At 41.2% G+C, this 21373-nt stretch overlaps 1 protein-coding gene across 1 annotated transcript in view; it reads right to left on the reverse strand.

Moving 5' to 3' along the window:
- Window positions 1-21373, reverse strand: part of ALK (ALK receptor tyrosine kinase) — a 514101-nt gene that overhangs the window by 362715 nt on the left and 130013 nt on the right. The window contains exon 2 of the mRNA XM_027833891.3: window positions 15381-15500. Coding sequence (XP_027689692.3) covers window positions 15381-15500 — 120 coding nt within the window. The remainder of the gene's footprint in view (window positions 1-15380; window positions 15501-21373) is intronic.

Below are 21373 nucleotides of genomic sequence, written 5' to 3' on the forward strand. Positions count from 1 at the left end.
AAGATTTTTTTTAGACTTCAATTATGTTCTCTATTAAGCATCTAATTTCTTCCCAGACTGCATATATTTATGCAGTTCAGACAATTCTCCTGCTGGTATAACATCTTTTAATCCTAAAGTTAATACTATTGTCTTTTCTCTATACTTTCAGATAATCCACCTCTTTAATGAGGAAATGGAATCAGTGAGGTCTAGTGTTTGTTTTTTTGTTTTTTTACATTCTTCTTTCTGAATCATATGTTTTGTCAATTCCTTTGTCACACCACTGAGATAATAAATGTAACAAATCCATGGACATGCACAACACACGATAGCCGCAAGAACAGAACTCAAGTCCTTCTGTTCCAAATGTGTTGGCTCTATCTCTAGAGTTAGAGGATAACATTTTAGCAATATAAAGGTTATGATTAAGGCTACAATTTAGTCACGGAGATCACGGAAGTCACGGAATCTGTGACTTCCAGTGACCTCCATGACTTCAGCCTGCGGCGGTCAGGATCTGCAGGGTCCCCCACTACCCAGGGGGGCAGGGAGCTGAGAAGTTTCACAATAAAATGCCCCCCTGTGGGGTCCCCTGGGTAAGCAACAGCACTGTATATTGCTAACACCTTTATATGCATTGGAAAGTATCTTGGGAAGGGTTGAAGGTGTGAGTGTGGAGTGAAAGATTCCTTTGCAGGTTATGAGAGGCCGAAGTGGGAGGAAGGAAGAAAGGAACAGGTTAACTTGATGATCCAGCTAGGCCCAAAGATAAGGAACGAAACTGCAGCCCAAGGCCAGCACACACAAACAAGCTCTCTGCTGCCAAACCACCAGAAGCCTTTGTCTCAACCCCGGCCAGCTGTGAGCAAGGAGACCTGAGCCAGACAGAACTGAAGGGGTTGCCAAACCAGTAAGATTGCAAAGGCCAGTGAGTTGAAAAACAACCGTCTCGCGACCCTGAAACCGGTGTGTTTTGGGGAAACTAAGGGAGCCACGGAAGACCAGTTCAGACTGGTACCAAAAGCATGGGTGGGATGAAGGTCCCTGGAAGAAAATGCCCCCTGAAGAACCCAGGGCTTAAAACCCTCCCGAGAGCTGAAGCAAGTCGGAGATTTACAGCGAACCCTCGATGACCTGTGCACAGGGCAGAACTCTCGTCTACCCTTCCCCCTCTTCTTCTTACATTACACCCAGGCTTGGCCAGCCTTGGGTTGTGCATGTGTAAGTATGAAAGTGGGTTAGGGCTCAGGCACTAACGCTTTCTTCCTCTCTGAGTGACGTGGGGCACACCCAGCACTCACCACTGTTATTTGGTTAATAAAGCTTTAAACTTAGTCACTTGGTGTGCTCCTTCATCTCCTTCCCTAAAGATCCTGTGGCCTCAGCCTGATCACCTGAAGCCCCAGGCAGATTGGTAACATAAATCTGTCACAGGAGTACCCCCACTGCCTCTGGCATCCCCCGGAGCTCCAAGCCACTTTGGGGTACCCCCGAGCTCCCATCTGCCACAGGTGGCGGGGGCCCCCGGAGCTCCTGGCAGCCACAGGCTGCAGGGAACTCCACAGCCTCCAGCTGCTGCAGGTGGCTCCTAACCCCTGCGCAGCTTCCCACTTCAGACAGTGTGGGGACCCGCAGATCCACTTTTCATCACGGATATTTGTAGTAAAAGTCATGGCTAGGTCACTGCTTCTGATAATTTTTCTTTTTTGCCCAGGACCTGTCCATGACTTTTACTAAAAATATCCATGACAAAATCTTAGCCTTAGTTATGATATAGTAGAGCAGATTTGATTCCACCCAGCAGGGGATGCTGTTGTACATACATGCTGTTAGGGGGCTTATTCCTTCACCCACTTACTTCCCTGGTCCTTCTCGCATGAACACAGAGCAACAATACCCGAAGTCCAAAGGTGCAAACAATTTGATGTTTATTGGGGTGAACTTCCAGCAAGCATGATTCCAGTTTCCTTCCTTAGTATCCCCCTTCCCAGCTCTGACACCACAGAGCCTTACCTGTGTCCCTGTTCCCATTCCCCCCCTTAGCAAAACATGATTCCAATTCCCCCACCCCTCACTTCCTGATTGACTGCAGACTATATAGTGAAACTTGAGTTCTGCTTAGCTATACCTTAACCAATCATTTTACTGAAATTTAACTAACCAGTCCTAACATATTGTAACATGATTATTTAACCAATTATATCCAACCACCTTAATTAGTTTACACCCAGCAAAATTAATTATACAGCAGACAGAAACAATCACAGAACCAGACAGAGATTATACAGACAAACAATAGGGAAATGGGGACTACAGTGATAGAACAACAAAGAAATGAGGATTTCACATCCCAGCTATTGATAAGTGAGTTATTGCCAGACAGGATGCTATCCAACTAGGTTTCCTTTTACATCTTCTAGGCACTTCCCTTTCTCTGGAGGTGATAGGCATTATCAAGACAGGATTGTATTCCTAACAGCCCAATAGCACCTTATTTCAATGTGACTAGTTTGGAATGTGAGGATGTGACTGTTTGCTTCCGAGCTTATGGCTGTCTCTGCTGCTTAGCCAAAGGCCTTAGCCTAAGAACAGGGCCTCAGACTGTCACAGTAAGAGAAGGCCCTTACACCGGCAGTGATTTGATTCTTTCTTTTATACCTCTGTAACTAGCTAAGTGATAAGAATACACCTAAATTAGAGTATAGGCCTTTACAGACAGGCCTGAATATCTATATCCTAACACATGCGACCCAGTTTTTACAACACTGCCACCAAACTTCCTTAATTTCCTGACATTTTTAGTAAATCCTGGAGAACAGAAAACAATCTATAAAATGCAAGAGTCTCTTCAGTTTTGTGCCAACACACAAAAAGACATGAGAAGAGCCAAACAGCTTTGATTTAATATTAGTCCTGCCTATGCCAACACGAATGAAAGGAGAGAGATTTAAAAGCATGTGACTTTTTTGGTGAGCTGGTTCTGAACTCCTGTCCTTTTTCATCAATCTAAACTATTTATCACTACCAACATTTATATATGCCCCATCACCATAGTTTCTGGGGGCACCATACTTATTTGCGATACCATATACATTTATAATTTGTATTATGGCATCTTCAAAAGCCCCAACCAGAATCAAGGCCCTATTGTGCTAAGTGCTGTACAAACACATTGCAAGAATCCTGCTCTTTAGAGTTTACAGTAAGGCTCCAATCATGAAAAGCACATACATAAGTATTAACTGTACACATAAACAGTCCCATTGAACTTTAATGGGACTTCTCACATGTGTGAAGTTACCCTCCTGTCTAAATGTTTCCAGGCTCAGTGCCAAATTTGAGACAAAATGCAAGGTATAAGCACAGGAAACAATAGGCGGAAGGAGGACATGGATGACACTATTACATATGGATTTTGTGTGTCTTGCATATTTTGTGTAATATCATCTGCCTTTTCCATTCCCTACTTCCCAGCATTTACATTATAAATCTCCCTTTATCAGCATGCACAGCTTGGCCAACAACTGTAAAGAAAAGGAGTAAAGAGCTGACACATGACTGAAACTCATCATGAAATGAAAAAACTTTGGCTTTCTAATGTTAGAAGGTCAAAACTGACCCCCTTGGGTGGCCCAGGCCAGAAAGGATGCATGGAAAGGATCCTGACACAAGGAAGAAAGGAGAGCAGCAGAATACAGACCCTGGACTTCAGAAAAGCAGACTTTGACTCCCTCAGGGAACTGATGTGCAGGATCCCCTGGGAGAATAACATGGAGGGGGGGATGGTTTTTAAGAGGTTTCCTTAGAGGTTTTTAAGGACAGGTTTGACAAAGCCCTGGCTGGGATGATTTAGTTGGGGATTGATCCTGCTTTGAGCAGGGGGTTGGACTAGATGACCTCCTGAAGTCCCTTCCAACCCTGATATTCTATGATTCTATGAAAGGACAGCCATTAAATTAACTGGCCCATGCCCCCCCACCCATCTTCTCTTACACACTATCAAGACATCACCACCTGCCTCCACTGTGCTAGTGATGCCACCCTTCATCTCTCATTTGTTACAATTTTCAAACAGGACCTTTGTGTTTTCTCTCATGCCACCCCTTAAGCATGGAAGCTGCTCCCTGTAAATAGCCACAAAGCCACCTCATTGTCCTCCTTCAAACCCTCCCCTACTGGCATGCCTACAGAAACTTGACAGCAGCTAGGCTGCTGGTGTGCTGAGACCTCTGCTTATGCTGTTCAGTTTTATCTCACTGTTTCCTTATGCTCCCCTTCTGTTTGTAATCATCTGTTGCCTTCTGTTTTATAATTAGACTGTAAATGCCTCAGGACTGAAACTGCCTTTGCTTTGTGATGGTAAAGTACCTGGTACAGTGAAACCCTGGTCTATGACTGGGGTATCCAAGCACTCCAGTAATACAACTCAACAATCAATCAATAAATCATCTCCCCAGTAGTGTGCCCCCTCGTGGCAATTAAAGCTGCCTGTCAGCAATGGGAACCCAGAGGAAGGGCTGGGGATGACAATCACATCGGTCTTCCCTTGTGTGGAATCCCATGGGGCGCAGGGATGTGTGTAACATATACCTCCTTGGATCAGCCTGGCTGAATGCAGCTCAGAACAACGTTTAAAATAGATCATTTTGCATAGGAAGATGCTGTGTTTGACTCATATGCACCTTTAAAAAGTGTCTGATTTGATTAAGCATTCATATCTGTTTAGGGGACTTATACACGCATTATCACGACAGTATCCGACCATTTCACAAGCTTTAATGAATTTATTCTCACAATGCTCTTGGGCCCCAGGGAAGTACTAACTCTTCTGCAGGTTAGGAAATGAGGCACACAGGGATTAAGTGATTTGTCTTCACACAGGAAGACACTGGTATTGAAATTTAAACCCGAGTACTGAGGAAATTGAAACCAAATCTCCCAAGTCCCAGGCCAACAACCTAATCACAGGACCATTCTTCCTCTCAAACCAAGTTAATGATCAGACCACAATGTAGAGTAAATGCTTTTCATATATACAATATGTAAGCTCATTTACAAACTGTTCTTGAGTTGAAAGGAACCTTCTTTGGTAGCTGCTGCAGAACTATACCACATCTACAAGCATAGCATTCCTTATAACATCTAAGAATCCATTCCTTCCACAAATTACTTCCTTCCACAAATACAAATTACTGGTCAATTTTTAATGCACCCACAACAGGTCTTTCACCTCTCTTTTCTGATCTTTGTCTTATGTTTAAATCCTACACAATGCTGTGTGTGTGCTGAGCAGTGTAGGAAACAAATTGTTTGTTTTTGGAGTTTATTTGATTGAATAAGCCATCATTTCCCTTTTTCAAATAAACACACACTGTAGGAAGTAATTAAATTTAGTAGAACCTACAAAGATTTTTTTCCCAAACTCCCCTTCCATCTCCTCCTCCAGCCACTCCCCAAATAAGACTAGATATTGAGCTTTAGAAGGTGGCAATTGTGCATACTCAGGTTTTTTTGCAATGAGATTTTCACAAAGATTTATATCCACAGGTATGGGTTTATGCAGTAGTTATATGGATACTATGGATCATAAAGGCTCTAAAGGAGATGCTAAGTCCAGTAAATCACAAAGCCACTTTTAAAATATAGCGTAGAAGTTGAAGGCTCACTATATCTTCCAGTTTCTTGAATGCCCAGGCAGTTTATAATAAATCTGTTATATCATTATACTTTTAAAATGGAAAATAAATAACCTTGGTTGCTTACAATAAAATAAAGGTAAACACCCACCTGTTTAAGGTTTTGGTTGTAGCCATCAGTGTGTATATCACAACTTGCTGGCTATATAAGGAAATGCCAACTTACCAAATCTGGCTAAGAAAGATAAAGCAAGTCACTATCTGATTGAGAAGGTAGGAAATTGTAATTGAGAAGTGATGTTAAGACCTTGTGTATATGTTTTATATTTGAACAGTACCTAGCAAATGGGGCCCTGGTCCATGACTGGGGCTCCTAGGTTCTACGATAATACAAATAAATACACAGCAGATTGATGTCATCTGTTCATCTCAAAAGATGATGGTGAAAATGCCAAAGCAGTTTTGTTGCTACGTGTCATGCTGCAGCACCACAAGTTACTAAAAAGTCCAGTTCTTGAGTGACAGTCCTTGTCACAGGTGGTGCAGGGCCAGAAGATGAATCTGGTGCACTACTGCTGCTAGGACACCTGCTGTAATTTCCTCTTTGTTCTTTTCACGTTTCTCTTTCTTGACCACCTTTCTTCAGCCTCTTTGACTCCTTCCAGCCCTTGTATAGTACAGCCCTCCAGCACCACCCTCCAGTGTAGCCTGTTGCTAACTGCCTCTTTGGAGTTTGTAATGTTGATGTTGGAAGTTTTCAAATCACTATTGCAAAACATCTTTGAACTTGAGCCTACAACAGCCCAGTGGCCTTAGATCAGCCACACTTTCTCCATGCAGTAGGTCCTTTAGAACGTGTCCATCATCCATCCAGTACAGATAACTAAACCAGTGAAGACATCTGTGTTTAAGAACAGTAATTAGGTTTGGCAATTTTGCTTTCTCAAATAAACTACGGTATCAGGAACTTAAGTTTCTCACTTGATATTTAAAATATGAAAATGACAGCGGGTGTGAAATGTGTTTAGCATTTCTCATGCCTGCTATACAGCAGCGTGCTCAGGACCATACTGAAGTGTTCTCAGGACACACGTCTGGTAAACTCATATTTTCGTGTTCAATTTCAATTTCCTGTTATCCCACATGTGCTTGGTCCATTGACTAAATGTGGTGGCTGCCTTTCTGAAGTGAGCATTAAGCTTTTCTCCTAGAGATAGGTTAACCAATATAGTTGCTTCAAAATAGAATTTGTGCATAACTTGTAGCACAATGCCAACTATTAAAACTTCTGGTATAGTCAACTTATGTTTGCTATAATCATTGTCTTCTTTAAACTGGTAGTTAGTCCAGTATCATTACAAACTAACACAAAGTTATTGCAAAGCTTCTGGAGCTCCTGTTAACTATGCATGATGAACAGAAATAAATAAATAAAAATAATTAGGGATTTGCACTGGTATAACTATATCTATGTTAGTTATGTTGGTGTACGTTTTCCAATATGAATGGCAACTACTGCCATTTTAGTTATGCTAGTGAAAGTTTTCTATTATACAAAAAAAGCCTAGTAAAAACAAAATATAAACTAGATCTCAAGACCACCACCTTAAAAGTGAGATCTACTGGAAAATATCCTTCTATATGGCAGCTCCCTTTCCTTCACTATCCAGCACACACACACATGTTCGTTATGGGGCAGCTGGTGTAAGGGAAACCAGAGTTGGCTCTTTGGAAAGAATAAGGATTTATATAAATAAGTTTTCATGTTCCAACTCCCCCGAAGAAAGGTCTTTTTCCATCTCCTCTCTTTCTGACTTTCAGGATCAGAGCCCCCCCTTGGATCACTATGTTTTGAAATGGTATGATCAAGGATTGGTTTATCCCTTCTCTGACTAGGGTAATTAATAAGTGTGAATGCCATGCACACTCAGCCCTATGCTTATGCACAAACATATCAACTGGATATTTAAACAGCTGTCCCATACATCACCCTTTCAGATATAGGCATCTAAATCAAAGATCTTGCCTATACTGGCAAAAATTTGACTAATTCATGTCCAACACCCAACAAGTGTGGCTCTACCAGTTGTAGTAATGGCAGAAGCTAGAGAATGGATAGGGATCAAACATTCTTACCACAGTAGGTTTCTTTTAAAATAAATACTGTATTGACATTTATTCATTGGGGAAGAGATATAATTTAAATTGTATAGTGAAGAAACGCTCTGCTGAGTGAGCTCTGGGACCTCCATTAACACCCACTAACCTCTATATTCTCAGTATCTAAGGCCTATAAAGCTTTTAATTCATGATAGGGAAACAAACAATTGAGTTTTCAGTTATTAATCTAAGAGAAAAAGGAAGTTCCTAAAGCTTTCCCAGTTCCTCTAGGTATAGATGGCATGGTTCAGCCAGTTTTAGGAGTCTGGGGGCCTCCTATAAGGTTAGTCTTGAATCCCATTTTCACTCATCTACACCAGAAGAAGAAGAAGAATCACCCCATGATTCTTCAGTCATGTTGTCACAGTGCAGGGAGATGTCAGGTTAAGACAGTGGTGTGTGGCAGTGGGCTGTGTAGTGGGCGTAGGGTGAAGTAACTTCCATGATTACTGCCCATTTGCTGGGAAAATGCTAGACTTTGTTCTCCATGGCTATCAATTTGACAGCTTGTAGGAGCACTAGATGCACGCAGAATTAACATTACGCCTTACAGGAAAAAGCAGCATTGGTTGTAGGACAGACCCATGGGAATTAGGCCTGTCCCATAAATGTGTTGGGATGGATGGCAAACCCCCTCCAGCCAAAGTCTCATCTTCACATCTTGGGGAGGGCTGGTATTGCAAATGTCTTGCAAAAAAGTTAGCATTGTCTTGGGGTATGTCTGCACTGCAATTAAAAAATGGTGGCTGGACCATGCCAGCTGATTTGGGTTCATGGGGATGTTTAATTGCAGTGTAGGTACTCCTGCTCGGCCTGGAGCCTGGACTCCAAACCCTGTGACAAGGAGGGTCTCAGAACTTGGGCTGCAGCCTGAGCCCAAATATCTGCACAGCAATTAGTCTCCTCGCTTGAGCCCCACGAGCCTGAGTCAGCTGGAATTGGCCAGCTGTGGGTGTCTAACTGCAGGGCAGACATACCCTTAGGGTTATGGGAAAGCCATCCCATAAACGAAGGATACTCAAAAAACAGAGTCAAGGTGAGCCTTTCTATTCCCTTCTCCTTCCTAGTTGTGTTGCTGTAATATCTGTAGTGTAGAAATAGCCTCAGTCACAGGTGGGCCCCATAAAGGGCCAGCTACCTTGTGACATCATCCACCCTCACAAGCCCCCTCCCCATTTTTAAAATGAGAGAAACTCTTATCCCCTACCTCAGTGGATTTGAATACACTCTGAACTGTTAAGTGCTAGATCTAAAATGCCATATGAGTTTAGAATAATAAGATCCATCTGTTCTACAAATTTCAGAGTAGCAGCCATGTTAGTCTGTATTTGCAAAAAGAAAAGGAGTACTAGTGGCACCTTAGAGACTAACCAATTTATTTGAGTATAAGCTTTCGTGAGCTACAGCTCACTTCATCAGATGCAACAAATAATGCTCAAATAAATTGGTTAGTCTCTAAGGTGCCAGTAGTACTCCTTTTCTGTTCTACAAAAACACTGTAAACTGCTGGAAACAAAATTCAGAAGTCCTGACTTTAAGCCTGTGCACTAATCACTAGGACATGTTGCCTCTATCTTTGGAGAAGTAAAGATAGAGAACTCAATTCTGCAAAAAAGCCTTTAAATTAATCCAACAGTAGCAAATAACATGTGAGTGCCCACTTCTTAGATTAAACAACACAGCCACTCATTTGTTTGTTACGACGATCTCTAAACTGACAGCAGTCACTTTATCTCTTCCCTATTCCTTTACGTGTATTGGAGACTCAGTCACCAAAATCTGTGACAGCTACTTTGTTCATTCAAAATCAGACTACAAAGAAAAGGAATCAGGATTCCTTCATCAATCAGCTATAAGTACAGTCTGTCAAGACATCTCATGGGGGAACGAAACAGCCAACACAGATCTCATTTCTATTCCTCCAGCCATAAGAAAGTGACAGATTAGGTAGGTCCAGCTATGGTGCATGTGCTCAGAGCTGGAAATATTTGTCCACCAAATCTCTCATGCATACAAGACAAACATCTCTATGAAAGGGAATTTCTAATGCATGTTCCGTACAAATGTCTAAAGAACTGATGCTAAAGAGGCTTGTTAGGAAACTTATATTCCAGTTGACTCAACAAAGTAGCAAGATGTGAACTGTCATATTTTGACAAGCCTTAAAAGTGGATTCCTTGCCAAAAAAATTAGGGTGGTCTCTAGGGAAAATGAATACCAAAGGAAGAAAGAAAAAAGCAATTTGTTATCTTACTGTATAGTACTTCATACTTATATAAGTCATTGCATAAATTGCATATTGTCATTGGAATATTGTCTGCAGATGAAGGAGAACAAAGGGACAAGGAGAGAAAGATTGTTTTCCTGGATTTTGGTCCTCCTATCCTGAACAAAAGGAACATCTAATCCCAGTGTGTGACCAAAGAGCCTCTTAATGACAATTGGCAAGGGAGTGCAGAGGAGTTACCAGAATCTCCTGATTCTGGTATATACAAAAAGGGTCTCAACCGGGCTTGGTTGAAAACACTGAAGAGAATGTTGAGTAAGATAAACTTCTTTAGATAAGAGAGTAACTTGTTAGTTAAGTTTAGTCTCTAGAAAGCATATTTGATTTTTTCTATATGTAATATTAGTTTCCAATATTCTTACTCACTATCACTTGCATCTATTCTTTAATAATAAATATATTTATAGTGAAAACAAGATTTAGTATAAGTGCTGTGGTATTAAGCAAAGTGCTGGTCTGGAGTTGAATGTTACAGGCTAGTTTGTACCTTTGGGAACAGCAGATCTGGTAATACTGTGAGTGTTCGGTGGATAAGGAGCTGAACACTTCACAGAGTTCTCTGAGTACTTTCATTTGGTGTGTGCCCATTGCCACCTGTACAGAGAGAGCGAGGCCTGCAAGGGCCTGGAAGATAGTGCTTCTGCTGCCAGAGGCTAGTGGTTTCAGGGAGCTGATCACAGCAGGCTCAGACAAGGTTGCTGCATGTTAAGGACAGGTGCTAGCAAGGTGCCAGCCAATTTGTGTACCTCTGGGGAGCTTAATATGCTAGACAACATATGCTTAAAAATGCTTGCTGATCCCATATTCTTCAGTCCCTGCCATGTGGGAGGGAGAGTGAGCATCTTGACAAGGAGAAAGAATAAAGGAAAGCCTAAAAATCTAGACGCTTAAAAATTCTTCCTGTCCCTTAAACAACATTGGGCTCCTATAAAATAAAATAAAAATCTCACTTCTCTGTAGGACAGGTGAAATTCTGTATCTCCAGGGTGGTAGGTGAATAATCAATGCTCACATAGAGCAGCAAATCTGGAAAACTGCTAGTACTGATGAGACACAGAGGGAAGAGTATTGTAAAAGCTTCCTATTGAAGTAACCTCTCCAACAGCCTGAGTGGATGACCACCTCTAGGGACAGTTGAATGTAATTTCACAAATGTGATGAAACATTTGCTTGCAAGAACCATTGCAGCCAATTCAACAGTGTTTTTTGTTTTGTTTTGTTTTTTGAGGGGAGGGGAGTTTAGTTTTGTTTAGGGGTTTTTTGTGTGGTAAAAAAATTAATTTACTCAGTCTTTCAATCTAAGAAATTGATCAATTAACAGGACCAACAGGAAAAAAGTAATTAAGAAAACTAATATTTCTCCACCTCAGCAATGCCAGTCACTTAATTAGATGGATCCCATCAGACTATTAGACAAACAAAATTTTAATAGAAGTTTTATTAAACATTCACTAGTAATCTTAATTGTGCCACAATGCTGCAAACAGTGGCACTTTTTTCTAGGAGAGGGAAGGACAGTGCTCTAGCCTCTAGTGAAAGAGGATGGTTAGGTTTTATTTCACACTCAGTAATTTACTATGTGACCTGGGATGGCTCACTTAACCTAGGAGGAAGGATGTGTCAGTGATTAGGCCACTACACTAGCACTCAGGAGATTTGAGTTGAATTCCTTGCCCTGCCCCAGCCATCTTATGCGACCTTCTCTAAGTCATTTAGACATTGCGGCACCTAGAAAAATCACAGGAACAATATTGCAATCCACAACACCTGAGTTAGGTGCCCAAGCGTATGTCTACATTGCACTTAAACATCCGCGGCAGGCCCATGCCAGCTGACCTGGGCTCAGGCTAAGAGGCTATTTAATTGCAATGTAGATGTTTAGGCTCGGGCTGGAGCCCAGGTTCTAGGACCCCCTAGCCCAAGCAAGTTACAGCCACAGGTGTTTAATTGCAGTGTAGAGATACACTAAATTCCCTATACAATGCATGGGAAGAGATAGGTGTGTCTTAAGCCCCACACTTCTCACAGAGATAGGCACCTAAGCCCGGGCTTCAGGGTGGCACCTATCTCTGCTTGCAATCCACACAACTGGGGGGACATAGCTGCTCTGACTAAGTCATGTGCGGGGCTTGATCTGATTGGTGTGGTTGTAGTCCACTTAGATTTACATAAAACTACTGGGGGAGGGGAGGCCCTCCCTTTAATCATTAGCCCTGTGGTTAGGGAACTCACTTAGGAAGGAGAACAACTTCAACAGCAGAGATTGAGGGAGCACTACCTCAGAATATCACATAGCCCAGCAGTTTAGGCACTTACCTGAGAGGGGACGAACCCCATTCAAATCCCATCTCCTCAACAGACAGAGTAGGGGATTGCACTGGTGGTCTTCCACTTCTCCGGTGAGTACTCAACTAACAGTTTTAAGGAAAATTCTCTTTCTCCCTCACCTACAAAGGTGCTCTATGTAGATCTAGGCAGCCCCTGAGTTCAATGACTAGATCAGGCCCTGCACGTGACTTAGGTGGGGGAACACCTGTCTTCCCCCAGTTCGTGGATTGCACTGGGGCTTAGGCATCCTAGGACCTAGAATGAGGCAGCAGTGTGCATGCCCAGGGAGGCAAAAACATAGGCACGTAGGAAACTTTTACTGCAAATATTCAGGCACTGAGTGAGTTTAGCAGCTTAGGCAGCAGCCGAGCAGTTTTGTGGATCACAGTGCTGCCTAAAAACGGGACTCAGGTGCTTGAGTCTCAGAGTTAGGCACTTAAGTACCTTTGTGGAGCCAGTCCTTTGAGGAGCTCTGTGCCTGAGCTCCTCATCTTTAAAATGGGGATAACACTTCCCTCACTCACAGGGGTGTTCTGAGGATAAATATATTGAAGATTGTAGTATCTGAGCACCACACAGTGATGCAGAGCATATGAAGCAGATTAACCACTCTGTCCCTCAGTTTTCCCACCTGCAAAATGGAGGTGCTTACTCATTTCGTACAAGTGAGGTGAGACTTAATGATTTGCAAAGTGGTTTGAAATCACTGAAGTGCAAAGTATTTCTCCCTTTGAATGCTATCTGAATAAACCACTAGGTGTTATAGTGCAAACCCATCCTGAGCAAACAGCTAATCAAAGGGAGCCAGTGAAGGACACCAGCATACTGAGATTTGGGGTAACTTCCAAAGGAGACAGAGTTGGGGGCAAGAGGGACCTGGTGATATTCAACATTTTTTCTTTTACATTTAAAAAAAAACCACCTTCAAGTTTGGATAGATGGATGGATTGGCTCTGTCAAAATGGAGATTTGGCATAGCCCGATGAGGGACTCACCCTCAACTGAAAATAGCACGTGCAAGGCAGGTTCCAAAGCCCAATAAATTGAGAGAGGGTGGGGACAGGATTTGTACCTGATGGTGCAGGCCCTGTTTAAGGGTCCTAGACCCCATTAGACCCTTCTCCTCTGCACTGTATATAAAAGAGCTAATTTAGACTCAATTGAGAGGCCTTTTACATGCTACAAAGCTGAAATCACTGATACTTAAGTCTAAATATTAGACCTACTATTACAAGAGACTGCCTAGTGTGCACCAGCAATGAGGTTTCCCACTAACAGCTGAAATCACAGAGCTGAAATCACTGAGAGCTGTGTTAAGTGGGGTGCCCTGAAGACATCTTGGCAAGTGGCCAGGCGGGCAGCTGGTGGAGAGGTGCAGTCAGCAGGGTGGCTGGCAGAGAGGCACAGCCAGTGGCCAGCTGGAAGGGAGGTACACAGACATCAGGGCAGCTGGCTGGGAGCGCCAGAGCACAGTGGCAATCGGCCGGCAGGCAACACATATAAGGTGCCTCCTTGTCCCCCCTTCCACACGGGGTGGGAGGTGAACTGTGCAGATGAACCTCTGAACTCTGGGGCTGTACTGGCCAAGGATGGTAACTGTGAGTGGGGTGGGACGGGCACATTAAAAGGACTTTGGAGTTGCTGGACTTAAGACCCTGAGGGGAAAAGGACACTGCCCAGCTTACTTGGGAATGGGTCTTTTGCTTACGGTTTATATTTATGAACCCTAGTTGTGGGGTTTTCCCAAATTAATGCTGAGTTACTTCCCTCCTTTTAATAAAAGTTTTTTGCTACATTCAGACTCTGTGCTTGTGAGAGGGGAAGTATTGCCTCTTAGAGGCGCCCAGTGGATGGTGTAATTGTCCCAGGTCCCTGGGGTTGGGGCTCAAACTGGTTTTGTGTTCTACTGTTGAAAAGGAACCCCTAGATACCGAAGCGGGCCCTTGTTGCTGCTGGCTCCACCTGGCAGAAGGGTTATATACGAAAATATTGTTCTCTGCCAATTCTGGAGCACTGAGGAGGAATCATCTTTGTGTAACATATACAATTGATTTCCTGCCATTCATTGCAGAATGGTGGGTTGGGCATTGATAGAACTTCATCCAGACAGATTATATAATCAGCCAAAAGCCATTTTAAGTCATTTTAAACTTAGATACAGTACATTTATCTACATGTGATTCCATTAGATGGAACCAATCCGCATGATTTTAGATTCTTAGAACAAACCCTTCTCTTGGAATGATATTTCTGAGAAATTTAAAGAGGTTAGGATGAAGTAATAAAGGATAAATGAGAAATCCTCCTTGAAGCCTCTGTGAAAGCCAAGGTGGGGAAAATTTGCTACTGTCCCTTCTAAAATGAAATTGGTGCGTCCTCATCAGTCACGCAGATACAACAGCTAGAAGCAGATATTGTATGCCAGTACAAATAATATATATTGCACAACATAAAAGGCTGCAACATAAATTTGAAGATATATGGAACTCCTTCATATAGGTCGGTCAAACTTTTCCCTCAAGCAGATAATTACAGGCTTAGGGAGAGTAAATCTTATTAGCCTCTCTCCACCTTATCTCTTCTCATGAGAAACTGCTGGTGGATATATCCTCCTTCAGTCCCTTTACTGAATTGCATGCTGGATTTATCTTTACTCAGTCCTGCCCTGACCAGGAAAACACTGGCATATCATTCTACTGTATGACGACTGTGGTTTTACATGATCGTTAATTAGGTCATATGAGAGAACAGTCTGAACCATAATCCCAGATCTGTCCCATTCCAGTCCTGCCAAGTCAATTAAAAGTGTAGTGGTTATGACCAAGCAATCTGATCTGCTAGTGTGGATCCTTCAGTTCATGCAGAGCCTCTCTGATAGCAGGGGGACCATGGCTATTTTAACATGAAGCGTCTTACTTTAAATGTTTTGAACTACTGATGCAGTATTTATGTAAAGTTGCATGGGAATAGAAAATAAGCCTACTTACCATGCTGTCCTCTGTGAGGGAAGAAAGGGGAAGCATCTTTCATGACCCAAGTTAAATTCCAGGCAGAGAAATCAGGGGGGAGAAAAGGAATATTCATGGGAGATTCCAAAGTGCTCAGACCTTTAAATAAAAGAATAAATGCAAATAAATACAAAATAAACAACAGGCTGAAGGATCCTAAAGTGTTTTACAGACTATATGTAATAAGTGCTGAAATGCACAGGACATAAAGAATACCATATCCATTGGAAACTGAAAATTCAATTATATATAGTTATGTTTCAATCTGAGGCAGATTCATAGTAGGATTTAATAGTTTCAATGGCTGAAAGGATATCTTTTACCCATTTATGTGCACAGGGAGAGTCAGGATAAATTGTTTGTTTTACATATGGAAAATGAGAATTGTTGCTCAGCAGAATTGTCAACACTACCCCTCTATATTTCCAAGCTTTGCTTTTACCTCAGAGTGCTTTAAGCTTTGTGTGTGCATGTGTATTTGGTACCTGGAATCTTGCACATAAAGCAGGTGAATTCATGTTCTGTTGAGTTTTTGCTGCATAAATTAAAATGTTTGAAACAAGTCTTCAGGGATTTAGACTCTTAAAATGAACAAGAACAGGTTACGATGGTCAATTTTATCTATAGCCACTCTGCAAGACCAGGATGACTCTACGCATGTGAGAAATGGTGCCTGAATTATAAGGCAAGCCTGACAGGTGCAACAGAATTCCAGGGATATGGAAATGTGTCAATTCAAGGGATTCAGAGTTTCCCTGTCACAATTTTTATGTTTTCTGAAGATTGCAAGGACTTGATTTGATCTCACTCACACTGGTATAAATTGGGAGTAACAATGGCATAAGCAAGAGGAGAATCAAGTGCTAACCTTTCATATAAAAAGACACAGTGTGTGCTAACTTTAACTCTATTGATTGCAACAATAACCTTTAGGATATAAACTGGCTTCAACACAGTATTTTTTTTCCACTCATCCTGGAATTGTAGACAAAAGTTTAGTTTCCTTGATGGCTGAATTATATCTTGACCCCTTGCGAATTTATGGTAAAATAACTGAATACTATATATTATTGCGTGGAATTTAGCAACACAGATATTGCCAGAGCAGATCAGACCCGTGGACCATCAAGTCTAGTATCCCATATTTAACTGTAAATAAAGGAGTAATCTCCCTACATACAAACATAATACACAACTATGCAATGACTTAGCTCAGGGTAAGGGGGCTTGTGTCTCTATCTAACCCCAGGTGGTTAGTGGTTGACTTATGCCCTTCATTGAGACTTTATCTTGGTGGTAATGTAATGAAATCCCTGAAATCTGACAACAGGCCTGTTTGTTGCTAGGGTCTGACTATTTCAACAATTTTACTGTCATTAGACTAGTATTGCTGAATTTAAAAGTATAATATATTGAACAAATTAAGTTCTTGAAGTGGCTGACTCCACTAAACAAACAGCCAAACAAATAAACGTAATAAGAGTGTGTCACTTGATCTGAGACTGGATGATCAATAACTATACTCCCTGTCACATAATAGGGTAAGCAACCATCGACGCTAAAAAATGTGGAGAGATTTAGCATCCTACTTCCCAATCATCTGCTTCATAAGGACAAGATCTTTGAGGCCTCTTGATCTCTAAAAGCCTTAAATGAGTGCAATTTTTGTATATATGTTCATGATAGATAGAACAGTGGTTGTGAATCCCTCTGAATTCTCAAAAAGATCAGATATCGATCTGAAATTTGTAGCAGGCCTCCATCTCTCTCTCTCACACACACACACCCCCCTCCCTCTTACAGTGAATGTCACTCAGCTGCATTTCCTACCAGCAGAGTTAAGTCACTGTTAACATCCTGACCAACCTCATTTGGCATACTATACTTTACCAACCCAAAATCATAACACCCAGACATTCCCCCAGACTCCTCACCTTCACAACAACCTCCCTGTCGGTTATAACCCATCCACTGCACATATCCCCTTCTTCAGATTCATGCCACTCTAACTCCAACCTCACCTCGATTGAAATATATCTTACTAATGCACTTGCTTTTACTGTAAAAGTGTGTAATGAGTTTTTTCCTATCCAAATTCTGGAGTCAGAATTAAAATGGTCTCTGAGCAGGGCTAGATGACAGTACCAGGAGGAGTGAGCTGGAGCGACATTGTGCATCGACTAAAAGGGACCGAGAGACTTTTTCCATTGGACTATATGAACTGGAACCATAAACTCACTGAATGTTAAATCTCACCAAATGAGGGTCAATCCATCCTCATCATCATATCCATTCCACACCTGAACATAGCTATTATATGAACAACATACAGACATTGAGATAGGAGGGTACTTTGACCCATTAACCTTTTTCCCCCAATTGGGGATATTGCTGATTATGTATTCCTTATGCTATCCAATCTTAAACTGAACTTCGCATCCCTTGATAATCTGTACGTTATTCCCGGATAACCAGAAACTTCTACGCTTAAACTCTGTACCATTCACATTTTTTTTTAAACATCTTAATAAAATTTTTAAGCCTAAAGATACCTGAGCCCTCCTACACTAGCTCTTCTACTATTGCTAAAACTGAAGAGAGTTACGCCAATGGTAGTACAATAATTCAGGATTTTATACAAAATTATATAGTGTAGACACAGCCTTGAGATTCAGTTCAACTCATCTTACCCTAATGATCTTTTTGTTTCCCTGTACTCTTTATAATCCTTTATATAACTTTATCTCAAGGTCTTTGCTTGGATTATTGGCCTTAGTACAAAGGCAAGAAGATTCTATCAGAAGTTATGAATCCTTCCCAATTAAGTCATCTTCAGAGAAACATGATGGGTAAAAGGTTTTTGTATAGACAAGAGGCCATGCTCCTCAATGAGGAATTAATGATTTGATTTCAGGTAAGAGTCACAGGTCAGGAGAAAGAAAGGCCTTTCCTCTTCTACTTTATTGCATCTCCAAGGTATTTCATGTCCTGAAAGGTAATAACAATAAGACCTACAAATCAAATAAACAAATTTCTCATGCTTTTATGAGTCTCTCGAGTATAATCCACAAATAAATTATTTTGCTGTCATTTTACAGAATAAAATGTTTTTGCTTCCTTAAGGGAGCAGAATCTGAGCCAAAATGATTTGAGGAATCTTCCTCTAACTCTTACAGAACATGCCAACTATCCTTTCTGGTTCCTTGTGCCATGGTGCTTTACCACTTTTCTATAGCAGCAACGCTAAGCTTTTAAATAAATAAATGAATGAATTAGCAACTGGAAGCTAACAGCACCATTTTTAGTAGCCAGAAGCTTGGTAGGATATAATCAACTATAGAGAGGAGGCACATTTCAGTACAGAGGTTTAACATTCAAATTCTTCGTTTGCATCTTTGGCTATCTTTAACATGTCTGCCTAAAGGAGCTTTCAGGGCAAATTCTGACTTTGGACACTTGAAGGGAATTTGAATTTCATTCAGCTAACCGAGAGTTTGGATTTAAAAGGGTTGTAGTTTACATTTGCTGAAGTCAGGACTTGATCATGTAAGTGTATATGCAATGATATGTACATTATATTTTAAACATACATATATACAGGGAGTGAGACAGCTGTTCAAAATTATTCATTCAATGCTTTTTTTTTTTTTTTAATTAAAAATGGCTTTTAATATAAATTTTCTAATTTTCCAATTCAATAAAATGAAAAATTAAAATTGTTTTCCATTTTTGTTTTTCTTCCCCCTTTAACACACAGACACTCTCTCCCCCCCCACCCACCACCCCCACTTTTAGAAAGAAAGTGGGGAGACAAAACCAGTAAATACATTTTAAAAAATTGAGGGGAGTTGTCAAAGTTGGCAGGGGCGGATTTACCATGAAACGTACTGTGCCCTGGCACAGGACCCCCCAATGACAGGGGGCCCCAGGGCTGGGCACTCGGGAAGCCTGCTCCGTGGGGGGGGGGGCTGGCTTTCAGCACCCCACTATTAAAAGTGTTCCAGCGCCATTGGCGTTAAACCTAATTGGGTGGTCCATGGCCCACCCAGGCCCACCTGTGGCTACGCCCCTGCTCTTTCAGACATTTTTAAATCTGCCTAAAATCAAGATCAGTTTTTTAAGCAATAATGAAGTGACACTATGAGTCTGGCAATCAAAAATGCAAAAAAATGAAGGCGAGGCAAGATGACAAATCTAAGCAAAAAGGCAGTTTGTCATCTTATTTTAAAAAGCTTGACGTATTGAATAGCGGACATTCATCAAAAAGTATGGGCGAGGAAACATCTGAATTGTCTGATCACTTGCAGAGTTGTGGGGATACCACGATGTCTGCAAAAGTTGAACAAGTGGACTCTGAAGTGTCAATGAAACTACAAAATATTGGTAATTTTGTCGAAGTAAGGGAAGAAACCTACCCTGAAGACATTGCATTATGGCCAAAATCTGTTTAATTGGATATGGTAGAATTTTTCTTAGTAAATAAACCGAAAAACATAGGTAATATGGAAAATTTGAGAAGAGTATGAGGTTGGAGGACAAAAGCAATTTAGAGGTCTTCATGAGTCCCATTTTCTGAGGAAGAAGAAAAAGGAGACGACAGAAATGAGAAATTGGTTGATTTTTTTGGAAACCACCAAGGCAGTCTATTGTTATGTTTGCAAATTATTCCCTGACCATAGTAAAGGGAAACAAACATTTGTCAATGGGCGCTCTAATTGGAGAAACATTGCAAGACATATTGCTGATCATGAAACTTCCAAAACTCATATTAATGCTACGTGTAAGTTTGTTCAAAGGTGTAAAGTATCTGGAAGAATTGATTCTGTGTTATCGGCTCAGTTTGAAAAGGAGTGTTCTTATTGGAGGAAAATGCTGAGATCTGTTGTTGCCACGGTCAAACTGCTGTCTTCTTTGGGATTACCTCTAAGACGACATGATGAGTCATCACTGTCAAATCAAAAAGGTAATTTTTTAACCTGCCTTGAATATCTTAGTGAATTTGACAATTTTCTCAATGAACATTTGAAAAATTATCAGAATTGTGGCTCAGGGAAGATCAACTTTTTAACGCACCAAACTTACAATGAATTCATAATCATAATGGCAGAGCAGCTCAGAAACCAATTCACTGATGAAGTAAAGGATGGCAAGTACTATTCCATAATAGCCGATTCAACACCAGATGTGAGTCATGTAGACCAATTAACATTAATTTTAAGATATGTGACTGGCAATGGTGAAGTTGTAGAGCAATTTCTTTGTTTTGTCCCACTAAAATCCCACACTTCTGAATGTCTAGGGACAACTGCTTTGGAAATCATTGCAAATTTAGGTTTGGACATCAAAAATTGTCATGGGCAGAGTTTTGATAACGCCGCAAATATGGCAGGAAAATATTCAGGTCTACAGGCAAGACTGAACAACGCAAATCTCTCTGCTTTATTCATACCATGTTCCAGCCATACCTTAAATTTAATCTGTGGTGCTGTAGCCAAATCTTGTGAGGGAGCTACCCATTTTTTTGACTTCGTTCAAAACACGTATGCATTTTTTTAACCTGTTTCCACTCATCGATGTAGTCTACAATCATGCTTGGAGCAGGCAAATGGAACACATTTGACAGTCAAAAGAATTTGTGACACCAGGTGGTCTGCTCGTTCAGATGCTGTTTGGCTTTGAAAATGAGCTATGATGTTATAAAGAAAACCTTATACATAGCCACATCAAATTCTGCAAAACCGCATGCGAAAACTGAAGCAAAATCCTTAGCAGAAAAGTTTGAAAAGTACGATATTGCTGCTTTTACTCTTTTGTGGAACCGTTTACTTCAAAGAATTAATGCTGTCAGCAAATCGCTGCAAAAGGTTGATACAAATTTATTGAATGCTGCACAATTGTTAGCTTCAGAGACAAGTTTTGTCATGGAAGTTCGAAATGACTATAGTGCAGTGGAAGCAGAGGCACTAACATTA

Source organism: Chelonia mydas, chromosome 3 (genome assembly GCF_015237465.2).
Source record: "Chelonia mydas isolate rCheMyd1 chromosome 3, rCheMyd1.pri.v2, whole genome shotgun sequence".
Classification (NCBI taxonomy): domain Eukaryota; kingdom Metazoa; phylum Chordata; order Testudines; family Cheloniidae; genus Chelonia; species Chelonia mydas.